This window comes from Augochlora pura, chromosome 7, assembly GCF_028453695.1.
Source record: "Augochlora pura isolate Apur16 chromosome 7, APUR_v2.2.1, whole genome shotgun sequence".
NCBI lineage: Eukaryota > Metazoa > Arthropoda > Insecta > Hymenoptera > Halictidae > Augochlora > Augochlora pura.
Window position 1 is genome coordinate 35,090,964 of NC_135778.1, and position 15,911 is coordinate 35,106,874.

The 15,911-nt window shown below is 44.6% G+C and overlaps 3 protein-coding genes across 5 annotated transcripts in view; 1 reads left to right on the forward strand and 2 right to left on the reverse strand.

Annotated features, from left to right (window-relative positions):
• LOC144472000 (solute carrier family 7 member 14) overlaps window positions 1-5,976 on the forward strand; it is a 6,545-nt gene extending 569 nt beyond the window's left edge. Inside the window, exons 2-11 of the mRNA XM_078184630.1 lie at window positions 1,645-1,860; window positions 2,262-2,433; window positions 2,670-2,853; window positions 3,016-3,140; window positions 3,202-3,455; window positions 3,729-3,971; window positions 4,042-4,186; window positions 4,259-4,352; window positions 4,436-4,563; window positions 4,685-5,976. Of these exons, the coding sequence (XP_078040756.1) occupies window positions 1,645-1,860; window positions 2,262-2,433; window positions 2,670-2,853; window positions 3,016-3,140; window positions 3,202-3,455; window positions 3,729-3,971; window positions 4,042-4,186; window positions 4,259-4,352; window positions 4,436-4,563; window positions 4,685-5,025 (1,902 nt within the window). The 3' untranslated portion in view covers window positions 5,026-5,976. The remainder of the gene's footprint in view (window positions 1-1,644; window positions 1,861-2,261; window positions 2,434-2,669; window positions 2,854-3,015; window positions 3,141-3,201; window positions 3,456-3,728; window positions 3,972-4,041; window positions 4,187-4,258; window positions 4,353-4,435; window positions 4,564-4,684) is intronic.
• A 5,122-nt stretch (window positions 5,977-11,098) lies between these two features.
• On the reverse strand, window positions 11,099-12,395 carry LOC144473233 (cyclin N-terminal domain-containing protein 1). 3 transcript variants are annotated; one of them, XM_078186926.1, is made up of 5 exons: window positions 12,277-12,395; window positions 12,106-12,204; window positions 11,759-12,030; window positions 11,483-11,698; window positions 11,099-11,406 (listed from the first exon to the last, which is right to left on the reverse strand). In XM_078186926.1, exons 1-5 carry the CDS (start codon window positions 12,299-12,301, stop codon window positions 11,143-11,145), a joined length of 876 nt encoding a protein of 291 aa, XP_078043052.1. In that variant the 5' UTR covers window positions 12,302-12,395; the 3' UTR covers window positions 11,099-11,142. The 3 variants fall into 3 exon arrangements, with proteins under 3 accessions (XP_078043052.1, XP_078043051.1, XP_078043050.1); XM_078186925.1 differs by having other exon boundaries at window positions 11,483-11,680; window positions 11,759-12,204; XM_078186924.1 differs by having other exon boundaries at window positions 11,759-12,204.
• Window positions 12,396-12,552: 157 nt separating this feature from the next.
• Tsr1 (Tsr1 ribosome assembly factor) lies at window positions 12,553-15,876 on the reverse strand. The gene is made up of 12 exons (XM_078186919.1): window positions 15,656-15,876; window positions 15,234-15,504; window positions 14,928-15,162; window positions 14,656-14,853; window positions 14,354-14,578; window positions 14,114-14,282; window positions 13,847-14,056; window positions 13,562-13,785; window positions 13,226-13,489; window positions 13,051-13,161; window positions 12,780-12,987; window positions 12,553-12,707 (listed from the first exon to the last, which is right to left on the reverse strand). Exons 1-12 carry the CDS (start codon window positions 15,765-15,767, stop codon window positions 12,553-12,555), a joined length of 2,382 nt encoding a protein of 793 aa, XP_078043045.1. The 5' UTR covers window positions 15,768-15,876.
• Between the last annotated feature and the right edge of the window lie 35 nt (window positions 15,877-15,911).

Here is a 15,911-nt window from a genome sequence, read left to right on the forward strand (position 1 = left end):
GCAGACCAGCACTTATGCTAATGTTCTGATTAACGTTAATGCGCCCGTCGGCCTCGCCCCGACCGGAGGGACTGCGACGCGCTGCAAAATTGCAGAATTCACGACAAAGATCGAAATCCCCTCTGATCGAATTAGTGATTCAATTCTACGTGGTTTTTCGAATTATCAACGATTCGTTTGAATCTTCCGTCGCAATTTCTAGTCGTGTATAGTTATCACGGGAACGACAAACAACGTCCAACGTGGTCGTATTGATCTATAATGATCGAAACTGCAGGATGTGTGGAGATTAAATGAATTATTTTCGAAAATAATGATTTCATAATCGTAAAATTATAGACGAGCACGAGTGACAAAAATAGTATGATATATTTTATTGCTAATATTTATTGCTAATATTTTATTGCTGTAATTATTCATTTTGGAATAATTCTGTAGAAGCGTGTTTCTTCCGAAAGAGGTTCATTACAGAGCGCCCAGCGTACCAAGGGTTTCCATTGAATCGAGTAACGATTGCAACGAATAGACAATTAGAGGACGCCCTTTGATCCGGGGGTCAAGTAACTGTAGATCGAACGGGGCTGGAAGGAAACTCGGCCGTTCTTGAAATCCTACTGCTTCGAGGGTGGCCCACGCTTGTGCTCGATCTCTAGAGAATTAACAAACACGCCCTCTCTTCTCTCTGCCTTGGTTCAAGCCAACGAGGTCGCGTTAATATTACTGCCTGTATTAATAGTGGGCGGACCGAAAGGCGGAAGGCAATTCTTTGCGACTCGGTGATTTAAACGTGTTTAGGCGTGTTGCACAGCATTGCGGACGACGAGGCGACCCGCGTCGTTTCACCAGCGGATTCTTCATCGGGCGGTTCTCGCTGCTGAAGCCGCGTGGGCGGCGGGCACGGGGGCGTTCGTGAACCGCGGGGGCGAAATACTACAGGGTCACGCGGCAACCTCTAACATTCACGAGCTTTTTCCCCCTCGGAAAGGACCCCTTTCGAGCCCATTAAAATTTCACTCGACACCGTCCGCGCGCGGCCAGACGGACGTAACCGCGATCGCGTTTCGCTCATTCAGCCTTCTCGAGGCTCTCTCTCTCTCTTTTCATTCGGCGCTCCGCCTTTGGGTCTGACCAATCCGACGAATTACGATACACAAAGAATTAGCTGCCACATTCGCGTCCGGCGGAATTGTCGCAGTATTTTATAACAACGTCTCGTAAAAACGAATAAAATTATTTTGCCCGATCAACGACAGACCTGTTCCACTCGCTCTGCACCACTTTCGGCACGGAACGATCGTTTCTGTTTACGAGAAATTATCGAAGCTCGAGCTTCGTCTGAAATTATTCGCTTGTTTCTCGGTACTAGAATTTGCTGCACGCCGTTTAATTTGTTAAATATAAACCGTTCCTCGAAGTCCGATTCGCTTTAAAAGCGCCCCGCGTACTAGAATTATCCTTCGCAGCTTAACCTACATTTTTCAACGGAACATTATTGACTCGGGTTCCCCGGATGCGCTATTATAACCTCTTCCTCGAAGCCTGACTCACGCCAGGCACGTTCTACTCGCTCGTACTGTTCCGCGAGCCGCTTTGCGTCAGATTTATTAACAACAAGCTATCGACTTGTACTACTTGCCGATCCAGCTTGTGTCGCGGTGTCCGCCCAGGCGATGGCCGACTCGCGGTAGAAGCGTTCTACTTCCTCGAAATTTCCGTGCAACAAGTTATCGAGCGAACAAGTCCGGCATTCGCCAAGGTCTGACCACCGGCGGACCGAGTCTACTTGCGAGGATTCTTCCCCCCGGAGGTTCTCCGAGCACAAAGGAACGCGGCCGGTTACGACCATTCCAGTTCGCGCCGGTAACGTAATTTCTGGTGTTTGCCCGGGGTAATCGGGGACTCGTAACAGCGTGAATGCGCGGTGAAAAATTAAACGACTGGAATACGAAAGGGGAGCTCGCACCGTCTCCCCGGGTAAATCCATTACGGCCACGGTTCGACCGTGTCTCGTCGCCTGTACGCGGTCGACGGAACATTATTACATCTTCATTCTTAAACCTATCTCTTCTTACATCTCGCCGAAACAGTTTTCTGAATTACAGTTTTTCATTTCGTGCAATTTATAATTAGCACATTTTATGCAAGCGAGTCTTCGGACACGTACGCAACTCTTTCGTTCGGCTCGTTCGAATATAAGGAATTTTGGTAATATGAAAATGATTCGGCAACGTGACGAATTAACGAGGAAACTGGCGTTCCAGGTGTTCACTGGCGCGGCGACCTGCTTCTACGCGTTCATCGGGTTCGACATCATAGCGACCACCGGCGAAGAGGCGACCAACCCGAAGAGGAGCATCCCTCTCGCGATCATCTCGTCGTTGATCATAATACTGGTCGCCTACGTCACCAGCAGCATGGTGCTGACATTGATCGGTGAGCGGTCCTTTCGGGCTTGTAGCCTTCAACGGCAGGCGACGCTCGAGTAGCCGAACCGTCCCGTCGCTCTGTCATCCGAAGCTCCCAAGGTCGCGAGAGCTCGCCCTACCATCGGAACTGTCAGCCTGCGGCCGTGGTTGGAGCTTCGGATGGCTAGCGGAATCGCAGATCGATCGTGTAGGCAAAAATCCCTGGCCCCCTCGCAGTCCTCTGTGATCGGATTTACATTTCAGTCCCGTACCACGAGGTGGATCAGGACTCGGCTTTGGTGGAGATGTTCGGCCAGGTGGGCGCCTACAAGTGCAAGTACATCGTCGCCGTTGGCGCACTGGCTGGTCTCTCGGTCTCCATGTTCGGCAGCATGTTCCCCATGCCGAGGATAGTCTATGCGATGGCCCAGGACGGCCTCATATTCAGGTGAGACTCGCGACTTCTGCATGGATTGTTCGAATTTATCAAAATATCTTAAATAAATGAAGCAATCTCTACGAGCTGGTATATTACCTACGAAATGTTAATTTCGCTTGTCGAGCGAAGCTCACCCGTTTGTGGTTTTGCTTCACCTGCTTGTGTTTCTAGGAGCCTGAGCCAGGTATGGCCAGCCACGGGCACCCCAGCCTTAGCGACGCTGACTTCCGGGATGGCAGCGGCGGTAGCGGCTCTCTTGATCCGGTTGGAAGTCTTGGTGGAGATGATGTCCATCGGTGAGCGATCCTCGTCGTCCTCCTCCTCTTCCAGTCAACCGATTAACCGATCGACTCGCAGGAACCCTGTTGGCCTACACTCTGGTGTCCACCTGCGTGCTGATCCTGCGCTACCAGCCCCACTCGACCAATCTGGTGGAGCTGTTGCCGCAGAGCCTGAGGACACCTTGTCGATCGCCTACCAAGGAGACTCAGGGTAACGGACAGGTGTCTTACGGGAAGGAGCTGCGTCCGGACCAGTTGACCACGGCCTTGAATACCGCGCAGACCACGCAGCCGGAGCTGGCCACCTCGAACAACGGGCAACGCATCATGGTACGACATCGTAGGGACGAACGATGTACCGGCAACTAGACCTTGAAATAACAATTTCATTCTGAATTATGAATATGCAACAATTGTTACATTTACAAGAAAAATTGGTGTACCAAATTGTTACTCTTTTCTACGAAATTGTTTAAGATTTAATCTACGAATTATACATGGAAAACGTGCAACGACGATCGTATTAGATTCGAAACGAGTTCGCGTCGTTCCATCGGACCCCCCATCCTTGAATATCTTGCTGTTCACTGTCATGCTGTCCAGGTTCGTCGAGTGCGGAGGTGCAACAGCTCTTCGCCCGACTCGGACGACACCTACGGGGCCGAGGAGGACGAGGTGGGTCTGGGCAAGGACGACCAATACCTGGTGAGCGACCGGACCGAAAACAAATTCTACGGCAGCGTCCACGCTGCGGCGGCCGCCTCGACTTGCGGCAGCGCGCACCAGTACCCCGGGAACACGCCGATCATAGGGCCGCCGTTGAATTATCTTCAGCGTCGTCTGCAGGTAATAATCAATAATTACACGCGGCTCGCCGGTCCGGCGAATCGTGATAATCGTGCCCGCGTAATTACAGGCTGCGCAGTACCTGTGTCCGGCCATATTCCCGTGGGTGGACCGAGGCCCGGCCACAGAGGCGTCCGGCCGCTACGTGATGAAGCTGGTGGGGATACTCTATCTGCTGATAGTGATTTTCGATCTGATCATCGTCTGCGGCATGGGTGAGCTTGTTCTCCGTAAACCCTTTTCCACCAAATGTCCGGCTATCCAATGAAATTTCGTGTCTTCTCCAGGAAACATGGGAACGTTCACCACGATAATCATGTTCTTCTTCCTGTTCGCCATCATCGGGGTGTTGCTGGCGATCAGCAGGAAGCCTCAGAACAGGTATCCGCTCGGAACTATGATATTCCCGAACGACGCCGAGCTCCTTCGAATTGTTTCTTGAGAACTGTCCGCGTCTTTTTCAGGAACAGCATGATGTTCATGACCCCGGGGTTGCCGTTTGTCCCCGCGGTCGCCGTCACCGTGAACATCTACCTAATCTTCAAGCTGAGCATCCTGACACTGGTCAGATTTACTCTGTGGATGATACTCGGTGAGAATCAATCTAGAAACAGCAAACGCGAGCATCTGTTGTGGGCGGTCTAGAGAACGCTTAAAAACGCCAGTGTTTCCGAACGAGGCGAATTGGATATTCCAGATGCTTTTCGTTGCAGGGTTCATCATGTACTTCTATTACGGCATCAAGCACAGCAGCCTGGAGGAGGCGAGCAGATCGGAGAATCTGGAGGACAACGGGACCGGAGGCAACATCGAGCTGACGGTGACGGAGCCGCACCGACAGCAGCCGCAGCAACCGCAGACGCAACATCATCCGTCGCCGTATTCGGGGTCCGACCGCAGCATCTACGAGGGCCAGCAATTGGACGCGTTCGGTCAGCCGGTGTTCGGCAGCACGAACTTCGGCGGGACACCGAGCCAGAGGCAAGAGGCGGCGACGGCCGGCGGCCAGGCGTTGTTCATCAACCAGGAGAGCTTCCCGACTTGGGACGACTGAGCGCCGAGCCGATCCTGAACGAGCATATCCGCATAGATAGGATGCACCGGTGCGACGCACACGTATCTATGTAGATATATTCCAGCGAGTTCGAGTCGCACACGAGCCTGACCGGCACCGAATCGACGAAAAGAGAATAAACACGACCCTGTTGGGAGCTCGCGGTGGTTTCCCGGATCATCGGCGAGCTGGTTCCTCGAATGTTCCTCCTACGTTCGTTCTTCGGCTTCGACCCTTCGGTTTCCCTGAAGGAGCGCCGCGTCTTCGGCAACAGCGACGACAGCCACGACAACCGCGACAGCCACGAACAACACGACGACACCGACGACGCCAACTGCTATGTACATATCGTTTCTTGGTGACCGCCCCTTCGACCGGTTCCCCTTTTCTCTCCGTAGCTTTATGATTAGTCGTTCCTTCAGCTAGAATCCAGGTAGATTGTTCTTCGGTGAACTACGAAAGGGAACGGTCGAAGCGAGCAGGCATCGCGATCTTGGTCCATGGGACACCGCTCCATGGCGACGCGATCTGGCACGGCCGATGGGATCCCGCCGCTTCCCGCTGTTGCCGAATAAACTCCCTGGTCTGCTTATCGTTGTCCAGCGACACTGGGGTCTGTACGATTAACGTGGACGACCAACGGACCCACCAGCCGTACACAGACGAAGGCGTTTCTCCATCGGCTAGCCAGACGACACTCTTCTGACATATCTGTCCATATCCACAAAGAGCGACTGCGGGAGGTTTGGACGGTCGACGGTGGGATTCCGCTTCGAAATTCTGAGCTTCCTTTCTAAGAGATTAGTTATCACTTCTCCGCAAAGAAGAACGTCAATTGCTGACACTGTCCAATCGTCCCCTTCCGCAGCCCCTGAATCGAGCCATATCATCACCCGCAAGGTTAGAGAAGCAAATCTAGAAAAATAGACAGAGAGTGATATATATAGAGAGAAAGGGGGGGTGGTGGCGAGGGTGGGAGGGGGGGGGGAGAAAAAGAGAGCGAATCAGCGAGCCTCCGAGGAGTGAACATTGTTGACTACTGTTTTCGGGACGAATGTAACAAATAATTTTCCGCGGCAATATTTATTATCCTAGTTGTATAAATGACAAAGAAGGAGATGATAGCCAGGGGACGTAGGGAGTGGAGAGGACGGGGGGAGAGCGACGAGACCATTATCATTCCTAGCGTGTAAGGCGAAACTTGTGTTTTCCAAGAGAGCATTTTAAACTGCTACGCGCAGATCATTTTAAACGTACCGCTAGAGTTTGCGTGGGCGAGTGTGCATGTGGGTGCATGAGTGAGAGCATGATCGAAGAACAAAAAAGAACACAGAAAATCAATTCGTTCCTGAATCGAAGGATGAAAGGGAGAGAGAGAGAAAGAGAGAGCAAGAGAGAGAGAGAGAAGGGTCGGTGGGAAACGAAGCAGAAAATCGTGGAAAAAAAAGACATATCAATGAGATGAAAAAGAAAAAGTCGCAAAAAAATATTGATCTTGCCTAAAATCTAGTCTTTCCCGTAAGAAGGAAGCTTAGCTATAACGTATTGTAATCCTAACACCTAAGCTTAACTTGTAAACTTGCGTACACGTCTTACCTCGATTTAAAACGACGAATCATCATCTTTTTTTCCATTGGTCGTCCCGTCGGCCGAATCCCATCGATCGTTCCTGTCGAAACCCGCCCGGATCCCGCACGGATCCGTCCATGGGATTATCGATTGGGAGGACGGGACGCGAGGTCGGCTCTTTTCATGTACAAATTCTTGATGTTCCAAGACTATCCTCTCTTTGTACTCTTCTTGACACGTTAACTGTATTCCCGCGACCATCGGTGCTTTAGGATGACGGTCCACGGATCGGCGGATCGCCGAAGTAACTGCTCGACCACAAGCTTCCTCCTCCTCGTCGCAGGATAGAAATTGCTCCACGATTTTCCCGAATCTGATTTTCGTGCTCGAACGAGAGTTTTTCTATTTGGAGAATGATTCGCTGAGGTTCTAGGAAGCTTGCAATCGGGCTGATCTAGTTAGAGAAATCTGTTTCTTCTTCCCTCTCTATGCCAGAAACCCTCGAAACGATCGAAGAAAACTTAAGAAACTTGATGCCAGTTCTGCTACACACGTTCTCGATGTTAATTTTTTCTCTCGCCGATCGATGGGCCGGTGAATCGTACGGTGAATCGGTGCATAAGTTTTCCTCGGACAGCCCGGAGATCGGCCCGAACCATTCAGCTAAAAACTCGTCTCTCTTCGATTGATCGTATTTTCCGGTGTTTCTCCAAAGTGAAGCCAGCAGCTTCCACGAGCATTCCTAATTTCCGGTAGCTTTCCTAGGGAGACGTTGGTTGTGCAACCAATCGACAGTTTTTGCACCGATCCGGGAGCGGATAAAATCTATAGTAAACGAGAAACAAGGTCTTTCCGACTTCTGAAATAGATAGAGAAAAAAAAAAGGGAGAGAGAAAGAGTGAGAGAGGGAGCATAGAATAATAGCGAAGATTGTCGATGTCCACGGGAAGAGGTGGTTTCTAGGGGTTGGAAGAAAACAGGAGAACCGAAACGACGCGACAGCTTACAGGGGGCGGACCCAGCTAATTTTACGTCTCGTCGTTTATTCTATTCTCGGATCAACATATCGATCGGTGATCTATTTCACATATCAGTGTCCACCGCCCCGCCGTCGTCAGCGCGGAGGCGGGCGTTGCAGAACCCGTGAGATCGAGACTGAGCGCGAGAGTGGGAGAGAATGTGCGTCGATAGGTAGATAGATAGATAGATAACTAGAGAGAGGGAGAGAGAGAGAGAGAGATAGCGATAGAGAGAGAGAGAGAGAGAGAGAGAGAGAGAGAGAGAGAGCGTATGCGTCGAGATTGATCTAAAGATTTATCTTTAAGTATTAACGCGTCTGTTGAAATTTTCTAATATATATATATATATTATATACATATATGTATTATATATATATATGAACAGGATACTTTGTAATGGGGACCGAGCCCGATCGATCAGCGATCGAGGCATCAATCTATTAGAGTTTTCAGTTCTGAATCCCAACCCCTGTAACGTTGCCATATTGGGGAGTGCTGGAACGTTCGAGGACGATCCATTGGTTAGGTTTTCGATTCTAGAGATTTCCGATTTAATTCGAGTTTCGGGGATCGAAACACGGCAACCTTTCTCGTTCCAGTAGCTCCCGATTTAACACAGTACGATGGTCGCCGTACCGGAGTCCGGTTAATTAATAGTTGATAATTAACGACAACTTGCGATTTATCTCGAACCTCGCGGTATCAGATGATCCTAAAGATTCAAGGTCGAGGAGGCCATCAGCGCGGCACGCCGCGTTTCCTCGAGACTCGGGAATCGCGCGGCCGATCCAGAGACAATTTCTATCGGAAGCACTGAGACAGGCGAGAGGCTGTGCCTGAACATTGACCTTGTAAACGTCCCAGAGAAGGGGCCGTAGACGCGATCTGCAGGAGCAAAGAGATATTTTCCCTTCGATGCCTGGATACACGGCAACCCGATCACATTGATTAGAGTGATTACAGTGATTACCGATCAATACCGAAATATAGAGCAGCAGAAGCGAAATCTCGACGCGGCACTTCTGCTCTTCGCTTTTTTTAGTTAGTCTTTCAAATTCTTAGATAGGAGGAAATGGCCTATTGCAATGCGCGGCTGCCGGGTGAACCGTGGACACGAGCCTCTTTCCCTCGAGTCTCGATCCTGATAACACTCGATCTACAAAATACATGTCAGCATCTTGAAACTAACCGCGAGTTAATAACTTGATTTTTCATTTACAAAAATGTTACCAAGAAAATCCTTATTTCGGAGCCATCCCCGTGACCATGATTCACAGTATACAGGTTCATCCGGTGTCGCGTACCATACATACTTCGAAGTCGCTGTAACTTGCTCCTGGACAGAGTTCCGCCGAGTTTCACCTAGTTCGAATTGGCGCAAATTACAGCGGAAACAATCTTCCAACGAGAGTGACGAGCAAGTCGAGGAAAGAGAGAGAGAGAGAGAGGGAGAGAAAGAAAGAAAGAGAGAACGAAAGAGTGTACGTGTGTCTCGTTTGGTGTGTGGTCCTCGTGGTCAGGAAGAAACGTGTCGCTTCGTTCCTCGATCAGTTTCTTCCTTCGGCCGATTCCGAGAATACCATACGGATCCCGCAGTCGTAGGAGATATTCATTTCGAGCCGGACGACTGATGGAAAATCGACCTTGAGGTGCTCTCCGATAATTCAGCCAGCTACCGAGTCACCTCGAAGAATTTCTTAGACGAAGGGGATCGCGATGGTAATTCATTGTTCGGCTTCTGATCGCCATAACTACTTCCGCGAAGTAGTACTAGAAGTCGAGGACGCCCATCCAAATTGGTACTTTCGCCAGGACTGTGAGGCGACTCGATCTTGAACCCTTTGAGACACTTATGGCTTACCGTTTCTCGACCGCTCGGTCGAATCCGAAAATCTATGTGTCATACACCTTCTGGAAAATTAAAGAACTATCCAAGCTTCGATTAAAACAATTATTCTATAATCGAGGATGTCGAGATCGTGCTAATCTGAATGATTTCACTGGTATCCGAGGAATTATTTTCAGATCTAACGGATTCGAGGTGTTCTCATTGTTTTCGAATCAATTGATCCTTCTGAAGATAGCTGAAGGGTGATGAAGAAAGTGAGAGGGGAAGAGAGGATGAAAGTGAGTGAGCGAGCGAGCGTACGAGAGAGAGAGAACACGGGAGAGCGCGTGAGAGAGAGGGAGAGAAAGAGAGTGTGACTGATCGATGTAATTTTTTGTTTTCGTTTTCTTCTCTCGGGAAAATCGCGTGTTGGGAAGATATATGCGCACCAGAAGGACAGAATTTTCCATGTAAAATATATACCCTTACGTAACTACGTTGTTTAATATTGATAAGGAGCAAAAATAAAAGTGATTATTCAGAAACTAACTTAGTCATCCATTACCATTTTAACCGGTTGTTGCTATTCAATTTCCAGTATATTATCGTAGTTATCTTCAAGTTATAATGCACCTACCACAAAATGCATTCTTTTAGCTTTAATTTAGGCCCTTAAATGTTCCAAAATTCCAACGGAAATCATTTTAATAGGACTTTGTATTCGTTAGCTGAATTAGCAAAACTCGTCGTGAACAACGCCTCTTGTGGCAAAATCTGGAAGCTCCGTTCAGGGTGCGGACCTCGAACAGAGTTTTCAATTTTGCCATACGATGGCGCACAGAGTCTGATCAGAAACATAGTGCATGCGCCATCTTACCATTATATTGTGGAATTAATTTGGCGAACAGTTTAGGCGTTTCACCACTGTACTGATAGGCGCCATTCGACGGTATACAAACGACAGAAAATTTGTGTCTCTAAGCTGGCTCGCATATTCCCACCATTTTACTACGCATTCAGCTTCGCGCAAATACTTTAGAAAGAAAACAACATATGTTGGAAACAACAAAACAATATTCATCAAATTGTATGCGTGTGTACACATAGATAGGAAACCTAATTTGCCTTCCTCTAACCGTAGTTGCATTCTTACTCTTTCCGCGCATTCAATCAGTTGGCGCGTTTCGTTCCGACTCGAAGTTACTTTCTATTCTTTACTCGAGCATGGTAGAGTAAGACAGGCTACATCGTTCGTCGGTGTCACTTGTTTCACACATGCTGTGCTGATTTAATGCTCTCTTATTTTCTCACTGTTTTCTCTCTTTCTCTTTAATTGTAAAGGCAGCACTGTCTCATCAATAGATTGTCAACCAATTGAAACAAAGAAAATTTCTATACCGGGTCGAACTGTGGCCTGGAGGTAAGCAGAAGTAGGATTCATTACCGTATTTGAACAATTATTATAAACACCATGTTAAGAAACTCCGCGAGGTTCTTTGTTCGTAATAGTGTACATATTATACCTGTAATGTCATAAAATTAATTGTTAAACAGCAGGATTGGAAACTGAAAATATTTGACAACAGTAATATAGTTTATCGATACCGTTTGTTGTGTTCTACGTTGATGACGATCCGAATTTGTTACGCAAGAAGAATTTAATAAAATCACGGGGGGTTTATTTATTTACAGATTTTTTATTTATTCTTGAATCGCCAGTACAAAAAGTACATTGGCCAGGTCCCATATATTATCTGATTCAATGTCCACCAACTCTGACAACTTCGACGAGATAACTTTTGCTGTTTCAGCTTCTACGAAATTAAAAAATGTTGCACAAAGGACGATAGAAGCTCCTAAAAATAAGAAATTCGATTCCAACGCCATGAGATCCCTTTTTTCCGGGGCAGTCTTAGCTACATGTCCTTGAATCGAGCACTGTAGATGTGAATATAGTTTCTCTTTCTGTAAACAGATCCATTCTTGTTTTTCTTAATTATACAATAATGATACATCTAGGAAAGAATAATTTAATTTGTACCTGTAAATAAACTAAATCCAATAAAACTGTAGTTATTTTGTGCATGTTAAATGTGTTTCTTAAACCTGTTGCAGCTAGAAGTACTTCTATGCAGTTTATTGGGGTACATAATGGTATCTTGTATCCTATCATTTGGAATACTTTATATTCTGATGAAAAAACAATGCTGTGATCGTATTCGGTACTTTTGTCTATCCACTGTAAAATATGAAGTACCTGAAGCAAATATATATTCGATTTAACTCTTTATAATTGTATAAACGAATATAGACATACTTGAGAAATTGTCAAATTCTTTGAATAGGAATCCATTTTGCTAGCTAATTGTAAACAAGACATAAGATACAATTTCGATTGGCTGGATATTTTATTACAGACTTCCGTCCAAGATCCTCCTGCATGGTCAATAATTTCAGCTTTGTAGACTTCCCAAAAATACTTGCACATGAACTTATCATACAAATGAATAGTAATGTATTTGGTATCTGGACCCAAATCTAAATATTTTGTTATATGAAAAATTGTGTCCACGATCGGTTCCGGAATCGCTGTACAAGTAATTAATTGTATGAACATCCAACGCATAATTATTAATTGCTTGGAAAACAGACATTCATAGTTACCAACGAAAGGCATATAAAATTCATCATCGGCTCTGACGAGATTCTCTTCCCGTTTAATAGCTGTTTGAATATCTACTAACCAATCTTCAAGTAAAGGTTCTGTGTGATTGAAAGATATATTTATTTCAAACACAAAATTTATTAGTCTACAGTAGATTTTTTGATAATTACCAATGTAGGCTGTGTCCAAATCCATTGTTTAAAAACTGATCAAATAAAATGTAACCTATTAATTGAAAAAGAATGTTTTTGGATAAAGCCGATAGAATACTACAATCTATTGCGACACGTGACGCGATCTATTATCGATTGCTGTAAAGATGTACACAAATGAATACATACATTTACTCTTTATAATTTCTAAGATTAAAAACACACTTTATTTCACAAGTATTCTCTGTACATACAGTTGAATGTACACTGAACTCCTAAATAACACACACTCTACTACATCTCCATATTTCCTTCTTCGCGGGGTTTACGCGTTAGTAACAATGGATGGTACGTCCATTTTGGAAAAATACGTTTGTATAAATGCATTTGAACTGTATCCTGCGACTTTAATTGACCGTTGAACACACATTTCATGTGCCCATGGGTACCTAAAAATAAGAAATGATTAAAATTAAATTCTATTTGATTAACACTCTTCTATATACTATGTAATAATTTACCTAATGGTTCTTTGATGTGTCCCCTACGGCCATATTTCGTTTTCAGTTCGATTGGCTTAAACCAATTTATGTCCTCCCGGTGAAAGAACATAAATCTTACTACAGCGGATCGTTTATGCACTTTAAAGGGGTGACCGCTAAGAACAACCCTCTTCAAGACAATTCTGTCTGGATCCACAGACAACACGTTGCCAGTTGCTACCAGTTCCTGATAGAATATTATACATCGGTTAATTTAACGAATGATTGCGTAAACGTTATCAATTCTTACCAACACTCCGTTCAATCTCTCGACATAGCATAAAACTGGACACGGTGAGTAAGTAATTGGCGCATACATGCTTGCCACGACAGTCATCCCTCTACCGAAGTATCGCTCACCCTAGAATAAATAAAGATTAATTTTCAGAAACAATGACAACACGTGTAGGCTTTAAAAGATTCACCTTGTGTTTGTTTCCATTCGTGTGTTGGCTAAGTATCGGACACGCTGTAAATCTTCTAAATCCGCATTGAAATATTAATCGCTCTTTAGAATCCACTGGCTGCATACTAGTCGCTGCATGTTTTAGTACCACGTTCATAAGAGATATCTTACGTTCGTTGGGTAATAAACCAGAGATTACCAATGGACGATCTTCCATGGAACCGAAGGCAATAAAAAGATCCCGTCTAACATTCGCAACATGGATCGTGATATACCAGCCAGGCTGCAATAAAAAATATCCTAAAAATTATTTTCTACATTCAATTTTATCACATAGTGTTATTAATCAATTCACCATAGCTCCTTCTATTTCCTGTGATTCTTTGTATATGCGTTTCCTTGTTCTGTCAAAGTTTTCAAACTGAAAGATCCGAGCATAATCAAGAGGAAGATTCTCCTTTGGATCCCATGGACTCATCCTGAATGACTCCAATCCACGATACTTCTGGAATCGAACTTTCGCCAACATGTCTTGTGGCGTGTCCATTTCATCAGGGAATTCAATATTCTGTTTTATCACTGCATTTGAAACATAGTTTTATTTAATTGCACAATTCAACTGTAAATGCAACAAACCTACTTCTTAGTCTTTCTATAGCTGCTCTCTCTTCTGTCATGTCCATGTCCTGATCATATTTTTGCTCGTCTGGAACAGTTTCCGAGATAGTAATTGTCTCATACTCATCCTCATTTTCTTCATCTTCTACGTCGCTGCCTTCCTGAGACTTTGCTTCCTCTACAGACATCTTGTCTTCCGATTCTTCATCCGAATATTCAGTCTCGACTTCCTCTGAAATATTACATATCTGTTAAAAACATTAAATATCATTTAATCCTAACAAAGTACCTCCATCCTCGTCAGGAATCCAAGCTGCCTGATATTCAGACGTCCCTTTTGGTACTTTCTTCACAATTTTCTTCTTTCTAGAGGTTTCTGCTTCAGCCATTTCCTCTTCTGTTGGCCATGTTTGCTCAGCGTTCATGGGATCAGGAATATTTTCTATTTCGAGAGATTCCTAAGCAAACCAAATAGTATGTTTAATTCTACGAACATGATGCGACATTATGTTTTTATTTATGAAATTACTTGTTTCTGCGGATCTGCACGATCGAGAACCCTGATAGATGATTCTTCATCCATCGCGTCACTACGTTTTCTCTGTTTCGTTTCCAATGGATATGGATCTCCAGGGGCATCGATTTGTAACATTTGAAACTCTCCAAATCCAGGTATATGTATTAATCCATTAACCGATAATGGTATCCCTCTAAGATATCCTGACACCATGAGAGTGCCTAACTCACTAGAGTCCTAAATAACATGAAAAATCTCTTATCATTCACAGTTAAAGTTCTGTTCTTATATCTGATAATTGATATTGATCTTACCTTATTACAGTTAAACTTCATTTCTTCAGCTAATAAATGTGGTCGTCTGTTTTTGAAGGCTACCTTTCTTTGTTTCTGAGAGCCAAGTCGTTTTAAAATATTCAAGGCATCAACAGTTTTATCCAGCTGAAAAATTTTTTCTTGTGGGAGCCATTTCTGAATTGCAGCCTGCACACGATTCTTATAGTCTTGACGTTTCTGCAAAAAAGATTCATATAGCGAAGTAATATTGTATTTTACTATAACTCTGTGAATAAACGTCAGTGCTATACTTTTATAGGAAGGTCTTCAAAATTTGTCAATGCAACTACCGAAGTAGTCAAACCATAACTAATGCACGATGTAAGCATTTGTTCTCCCCATTCCTCAATTATCCTTCCTGTTGGACTTTTTTGGGCAGACATAACAAAGAGTACATGCGTTGCTGCTGTTATTGCATCCATTGATGCAAATACATTTGTGGCTCGTGGAACGATGATAGAAAATCGTTGTTTGAATCTGGGTAAACTGTTTCAAACAATTTAATAATTAATTTCTTACATTTTTAATAACATAACTTAAAACTTTTAATGATGTACCTTATATGCACTGTACCGCAAGGACTAGTATTTACAATTGCATTCTCATCTGCTTTCGTCAATATACACAATGTAGCCTCAAGATCTACGTGCTGTTGCAATGGGATGATACATACAAGTATTGGTGCGGAATATGATCCCCCCAGATTCCTTTTCTGTTGTAGGACATCTTCCCTCTTTTTTTTTCGAATTTGCAACAGCTGATGTCTTCGAGCTTCTTTTCCGAGATTATTGCACATACGTTTCGGCAAAACCTTCACGTTAACTTTTCCTGTTATAATATAATATATACATATATTTGTACATATATATATAAAACGTGACATATAGTATAATATAATATTATATAATGTATATAATTGAAGAACAGAGAACGTTCCAGGATTATAGTCTTTATGGGACGAGCGTGCAAATGACATTACCTTTAACGTCATTGCTTATTGAACCTTTGCTACGATGTCTTCCAGTTTTATGTGCTTTATTCGTTTGTTTAAATGCACCTGGTCGATGCGCTTCTTGTTTTACCATCGGCATTTCTAACGATTTGTACTTATAATCTTGTCAAAATGAAACACCGCACGTTGTGTCTACAAAGAACAGAGCACTACAAAGCACCACGTGCATTGTGCATCGAATAAAAAGGAAAACAATTGAAAGAACGTTCCGCTAATATATAAC

What these genes read in the sequence shown, in the direction of transcription:
- LOC144473233 (XM_078186924.1), bottom strand. Translation starts at nt 12,301, where the DNA reads ATGGATTTGGACACAGCCTACATTG. An exon ending in TTTGGACACAGCCTACATTG is followed by an intron (nt 12,205 to 12,276) that starts GTAATTATCAAA and finishes TCAATCACACAG; the next exon opens with AACCTTTACTTGAAGATTGG. An exon ending in TGGATTTAGTTTATTTACAG is followed by an intron (nt 11,407 to 11,482) that starts GTACAAATTAAA and finishes ATCTGTTTACAG; the next exon opens with AAAGAGAAACTATATTCACA.
- Tsr1 (XM_078186919.1), bottom strand. Translation starts at nt 15,767, where the DNA reads ATGCCGATGGTAAAACAAGAAGCGCATCGACCAGGTGCATTTAAACAA. An exon ending in TGAAGTTTAACTGTAATAAG is followed by an intron (nt 14,579 to 14,655) that starts GTAAGATCAATA and finishes CATGTTATTTAG; the next exon opens with GACTCTAGTGAGTTAGGCAC. An exon ending in CGAATGGAAACAAACACAAG is followed by an intron (nt 13,162 to 13,225) that starts GTGAATCTTTTA and finishes TATTTATTCTAG; the next exon opens with GGTGAGCGATACTTCGGTAG.